Here is a 6542-nt window from a genome sequence, read left to right as displayed (position 1 = left end):
AAATTTTCAGTGAAAATCCCAAAAAATTGAAATGAGCAATGAAACTCATTTGGTGAGCGAAAAACCACCGCTATACAAAAATGCAGAAAAGTTCTGAAACGTCGTGGTTCGAAATGGTCGGGTTCTGAAACATCCCCGTAGCCCATTTTCTTTCGGTTTCTTTATTTGAAAAATCAATATTTTAATGAATTTTTGATATAATATATAAAGTTTCGAAAACACTCACTCAATGAATAATCCGTTCTCCTCGACAGTTTNTGGATCACACAACCCACAGAAATTCGAATTTTTCTGTAGTTTTTGTAGTCTCCAGTGTCTTCACTATTTTTTCTCATGATCTTTTGTTTTTTTCCCCGAAATTTGAATTTTTTAGGATTTTTTACTCTTGTTTGTTGATGTTTTATAGACTTTTTGATCCCCAAAATTTTGATTTTTCGTTTTTTTTTCTAATAAATTCTCTTTTTCTGAAAATTCCTTTTTTTTCGATTTTTTAAATTTTTTCCGGTGACTTTCAGCCGATTTTCTATATTTTTATATCTGAAAATTTGAATTTCCCGCTTTTTTTTAACCGAAAATTTGAATTTTTGTGCATTTTGTCGTCAAATTCGATGTTTTATGACTGAAACACCATATTTGACGACAGAATGCACAGAAAATCAAAATTTCGCTTTAAACCTCAATTTTTGTCACAAACTTTGAATTTCCCGCCTTTTTTAACTCAAAAATTTGAATTTTTGTGCATTTTGTCGTCAAATTCGATGTTTTATGACTGAAACACCAAAATTGGCGACAGAATGCACAGAAATTTGATTTTTGAACTAAAAATGGCTGAAATTCGAAATTTCCTGCTTTTTAAACCCAAAAATTTGAATTTCTGTGCATTTTGGCGTCAAATTCGACGTTTTACCGCTGAAACACTGAATTCGACGACAAAATGCACAGAATGGCTGAAAATTTGAATTTCTCGCGATTTTTTTCACCCAAAAATATGAATTTCTGTGCAATTTGTCTTCAAATTCGTTGTCCTGCCTCAAAACATCATATTCGACGAGCAAATGCACAGAAATTTGAATTTTCGTCAAAAAGCTCGATTCTAGGCACAAAAAAATGTGTGAAATTCGAATTCCCAGCTCATTTTCAGCCAAAATTTTTCTAATTTTCTGAAAAATCGATATATTTGTTTGCAGATGTCCCTTCTATCACTATTCATCAATGCTGGGTTGAGCGCGGTCGGTGCCGTCATATGTTATAGGCTCATTTTGGATTATATTCCGATTTTTATCGCGCGAAAAATGTATGGAAACGATCAGTGTAAGGTGAGTCGTTGTTTTTTGGCCTAAATGGCCAATTTTGGACCCCTGAAAGTCAAAATTTCGAGAAAAATGGTTAATTTCACCTCCTGAAAGTCAAAATTTCGGCTTAAAACTCTCAAAATCGAGTTTCCCATGATTTTCTACCCCTGAAAACTAATTTTCAGCTCTCTAGCTCGAAATGTCGTAAGATTCGGTGTCTGGTCCGCAAACACCAAACGAAGCATCGAATCTTACGACAATTTCAGCTAGAGAGCAGAAAATTGGTTCCTAGGGATAAAAAGTGATGACAAACTCGATTTTCGTGTAGTTTTAAGCCGAAATTTCGAGTTTGAAAGTCTGAAATTTAAGATTTAGAGTCTAAAAACTCAATTCTGAGGTTTGAAACTATCATAATCGAGCTCCCCGTGCCTTTTCACCCCCGGAAACCAATTTTCAGCGTGCTTGCTTGAATTGTCGTAAAATTCGGTGTTTGGTCAGGGTGTTTGCAGACCAGACACCCGATTTCACGACAGTTTGAGCTAGAGGGCTGAAAATTGGTTTCTAGAGGTAAAAAGTGATAGGAAACTCGATTTTTACACTTTCAGGCGGAAATTCTAGGTTTGAAAGTCGGAAAATTCGGAAAATCTTGATTTTGGCAATTAAAACATGAGTTTTGTGATCCGAAACTATCAAAATCGAGTTTTCCATCACTTTTTACGCCCAGAAATCAATTTTCAGCTCGCTAGCTTGAATTGTCGTCAAATTCGGTGTCTGGTCCGCAAACACCGGAAGAAACATCGAATTTTACGACACTTCGAGATAACGCGCTGAAAATTGGTTCCCAAGTGTAAAAAGTGATGGGAAACTCGATTTTGACACTTTCAGACGGGAATTCTAAGTTTGAAAGTCGGAAAATTTTAAAAATCTTGATTTTGGCAATTAAAACATGAGTTTTAAGATTTGAAACTATCAAAATCGAGTTTCCCATCGCTTTTTAACTCCGGAAACCAAATTTCAGCCGTCTAGCTCAAAATGTCGTGAAATATGGTGCATTGTCGTGGCGTTTGCAGACCAGACACCACATTTTACGACAGTTTGAGCTAGCGAGCTGAAAAGTGATTACCCGGGGTAAAAAGCGATGGAGAACTCGATTTTGATAGTTTCAAGTTTTGAAACTGAAGATTTAGTTGCCAAAACCTCAAAATCCAGATTTTCAAAGTTTCAAACCCAGAATCTCAGTCTGAAAATTTCAAAATCGAGCTTCCCATCATTTTCTACCCCCCGACACCAGTTTTCAGCTCAATATCTCAAATTATCGTAAAATTCGATGCATTGACTGGTGTTTGCGGACAATGCGCTAGATCTTACGACAATTTGAGCTAGCGAGCTAAAAATTCGCTTCTAGGGGTAAAAAACGATGGGAAACTCGATTTTGATAGTTTTGAAGCGGAATTTTCGAGTTTCAAAGTCTGAAAATGTGCTTTTAAGTCAAATTTCCCGCATTTTTCAGGTCTCCAACGCTCCCGTACCCGAACCAATGGGTGTAATCTGTGCCGCCGTGTATCTCATCGTGATGTTCGTCTTCATCCCCTTCCCGTTCATCGAATGGATCGGAATGGACACTTTCCCATACGCCAAGCTTCTGGCGATTCTCTCGGGCCTCATTTCCATCTCCACTGCCATTCTATTAGGATTCGCCGACGATATGTTGGATTTGCGATGGCGACACAAGCTGCTGTTCCCGACGTTGAGCTCGTTGCCGCTTCTTATGGTTTATTATGTTTCTGGTAGGAAATTGGTTGAACATGAGCTTTGAAAATGGCTGAAAATGAACTGAAAATCATGAAAAATGGATGAAAATGGCTTAAATCGGCCTATTATGGTCCAAAATCGATGAAAAATGGCCTAAATTAGGCTTAAATTGGCCTAGAAACGGCCTAAAACGAGATTTTTCAAAGTGGGCGGAGCCTAGAAGGAGAGGGGGCGGAGCTTAAAACCACCTTCAAAAATAGACCAGAAATCATCGCTCATTTTGAGTCAGTTTTCTAGAATTTGAAGAAAAAAACTAAAAGGGGCGGAGCCAGGTCCCAAGAAGAAAAGTGGGCGTGGCTTACAGGAGAAAAGGGGGCGGAGCTTCGAATTTTTCGATTTTCCGAGGCCTCCAAAAAATTTTCTCTGCGAATTTTCAAGCTTTTAAAGGGGGCGGAGCCTAAAAGGGGGCGTGGCGTAAAATCTTCAAAAATAGTTTAACGGAAAATCTGCGAATTTTCTAGGAGCTAAAAAGTGGGCGGGGTCTAATCTATAAAAAAAAAGGGCGTGGCTTAAAAGGGGCGGAGCTTAATACCTTCTGATATCGGCTTGAAATCCCTTGATTTCGACCCAATTTTTGTCGAGTTTTATGTACGCTAAAAAGTGGGCGGAGCTTAAAGTTTGGAAAAAAGGGGCGGAGCCTAATTTCTGAAAATGGGCGGAGCCTATTTTTTAATGTTCGAAAATCCGCATAATTTTGAACAAATATTTCTCGACTTTTCTAGGCACTGAAAGTGGGCGGAGCCTAATTTTTGAAAATGGGCGTGGCTTATAGGGGAAAAGTGGGCGTGGCGTAAATGGGGGCGGAGCTTAAGCCTGACCTTTCAAAATAGGCTTAAAATCATTCATTTTGAACCTATTTTCAGCGTGCTAAAAGTGGGCGGAGCCTATAAAAAGCAAAACTACAGTAATCCCAAAAATTTGTAGTCTTTGTAGTCTTTGTAGTCTTTGTAGTCAAAATTCAAAATAACTCAAAATCGGTCGATTTTCATCGAATTTTTTTCCAAATTTTTTTGGATGTTTTTTTTTGAAGCTACAGTAACCGAAAAAATTCAAATTTTTCCAGGCAACTCAACTACAGTAATCGTGCCCACCATCGTCCGTCACCTGGTCCAACCGTTCGTCGTGCTCCCCATCACAATCAATATCTCATTTATCTATTATATTTTCATGGGAATGGTCATTGTCTTCTGCACGAATGCCATCAATATTCTTGCAGGTAGGTTACTGTAGTTTGTAGTCTTTGTAGTCTTTGTAGTCCCCAAAAAATCCCCAAAAAATTTGAGCAAAAATGAGCAATCCCAAAGCCAAATAAACCCCGAAAAAACAATTTTTTTTTGAAAATTTTGAATTTTCAAGTTTCCCGCCAAGCCAAATTTTCAAAAAAAAAAAAGAAATTCAAAATTTCCAGGAATCAACGGACTGGAAAGCGGACAATCATTGGTGATATCTGCATCAGTTAGCTTGTTCAATTTGGTTCAGGTTAGTGAAAAAAAATTGGCCTGAAATGGGTCTAAATCGGCCTGAAAAGCCTTAATTTTGGTCTGAAAAAGGCCTGTAAAAGGCCTGAAAACTGCCTAATTTAAGTCTGAATTCGGCCTGGAAAGGGCCTAAAACGGCCTAAAAAGCCTAAAGATGTCTAGAAAAGGCTGTCGAGTTTAGGCCCCTGGCCTGCCTGAAAGTTTACATTTCCTAGTCTAATTTGGGCCTTCTAGGCCTAGTTTGGGCCTAAAACGGTCTGAAAAGCCTAAAACCGGCCCCAAAAAGCCTGAATTTCAGGTCTATCGATTTGGAGCTGATGAAAATGCGGCTGGATTCTGGCATCACATCATTTCCCTCTATTTTCTGCTCCCATTCACCGCCTGCACGGCGGTGCTCTTCTATTTCAATAAGGTACAGTAATCCACAAACTACAAAGACTACAAAAACTACAAACTTTTGGAAAAAAAAATGGCGCGAAATTTGAATATGAACACAAAAAAAATCGCGAAAATTCGATGAAAATTGAGTGATTTAGAGCGATTTAGAATTTAGACTACAAAGACTACAAACTACAAAATACAAGTGTGGCTTGGCGCGAAATTTGAATTTTCGAATTGGAAAAACCATTTTGGCTCTTTTTTGCTCAAAATTGACCGATTTTTAAAATTGTTTTTCCAAACAAAAAAATTGGTTGACTACAAAAACTACAAACTACAAAATGTTGACTACAAAGACTACAAATTTCCTACAGTATCCCTCGCGTGTGTTCGTCGGCGACACGTTCTGCTATTGGTCCGGCATGACACTCGCAGTCGTCTCGATTTTAGGACACTTCAGCAAGACGCTCATGCTCTTTTTCATACCACAGGTAAGGCCACGCCCACTTTTGTCAAGCTCCGCCCCTTTTTCAATAGGCTCCGCCCACTTTTAGGGTCTAGGAAGTTTGGAGAAAATCGATTGAAAATGGATGATTTTAGGCGTATTTTTGAGATTTTTAAAGATATATTAAAACTAGGCTCCGCCCCGTCACGCCCTCTTTGTAGAGTAGGCTCCGCCCCTTTTTAAATAGGCTCCGCCCGCTTTTTAACTGCTAGGCTAGAAAATTTGAAGAAAATCGGTTCAAAATTAAGAATTTGGCCTATTTTCAAAATTTTCAAAGATTCAAAAAATTAGGCTCCGCTTCTTTTATAAGCCACGCCCACTTTTATAGATTAGGCTCCGCCCACTTTCCAACTTCATCAAAAATCCTGTAAAAATTGCAAACTTTTTCATTTCAACCAGGTTACTGTATACTGTAGACTTTCAATTTTGGCAATCTGACTCCGCCCCTTTTTTTTCCCTTTAAGCCACGCCCACTTTAAAGAACTAGAAAAAAGGGAAATTACAGATTTTTCGCAAGGTTTTTAGTTTGTGTATTTTTAAAGTATATTTAGAAGTTAAGCTCCGCCCCTTTTTTTCCCCCTTCTCGTCTAACCCACGCCCCCTATTTTTGCAGACCATCAATTTCTTGTACTCAATTCCGCAACTTTTCCATTTGGTACCATGTCCACGTCACCGGCTGCCCAAATATGACGCGGAAAGTGATACGGTAGGTGGTTTTTGGGATTTTTCAAATTTTCAAAAATTTCCAGGTCAGCATGAGTGTTGCGGAATTCAAAAAATCACAACTCAAAACACTAGGATCGATTTTTATCACGATTTGTCGATCGATTCGAATTTTGTATGTCGAGGAATTCGAGAAGGACGGAGAAATGTAAGCGTGAAGCCTGAAATCGGGCCTCATTTAGGCCTGAAATGGCCTAAAATTGCCTGAAATGGCCTAAGATGGATCTTCAAAAATCGAAAAAAATTGCTGCACAAAAATAATCCTAAAAATCTGAAGCAAAAAAATTTCGGCCTAAAATAGGCCTGAATCGGGCCGCCTATTTTAGGCCTAGAAAAGCCTGAAATAGCATAGAC

At 38.5% G+C, this 6542-nt stretch overlaps 1 protein-coding gene across 1 annotated transcript; it reads left to right on the top strand.

The window, feature by feature from the left end:
* Window positions 1-1187: 1187 nt before the first annotated feature.
* On the top strand, window positions 1188-6340 carry CBG24515 (the record flags this gene model as incomplete). Its single annotated transcript, XM_045241111.1, has 8 exons — window positions 1188-1316; window positions 2803-3079; window positions 4168-4320; window positions 4513-4583; window positions 4881-4994; window positions 5335-5451; window positions 6046-6171; window positions 6215-6340. 8 exons carry the CDS (start codon window positions 1188-1190, stop codon window positions 6338-6340), a joined length of 1113 nt encoding a protein of 370 aa, XP_045100915.1.
* Between the last annotated feature and the right edge of the window lie 202 nt (window positions 6341-6542).

This window comes from Caenorhabditis briggsae (genome assembly GCF_000004555.2).
Source record: "Caenorhabditis briggsae AF16 supercontig from assembly CB4, cb25.NA_176, whole genome shotgun sequence".
NCBI lineage: Eukaryota > Metazoa > Nematoda > Chromadorea > Rhabditida > Rhabditidae > Caenorhabditis > Caenorhabditis briggsae.
This window is presented reverse-complemented; position numbering and strand designations above follow the sequence as displayed.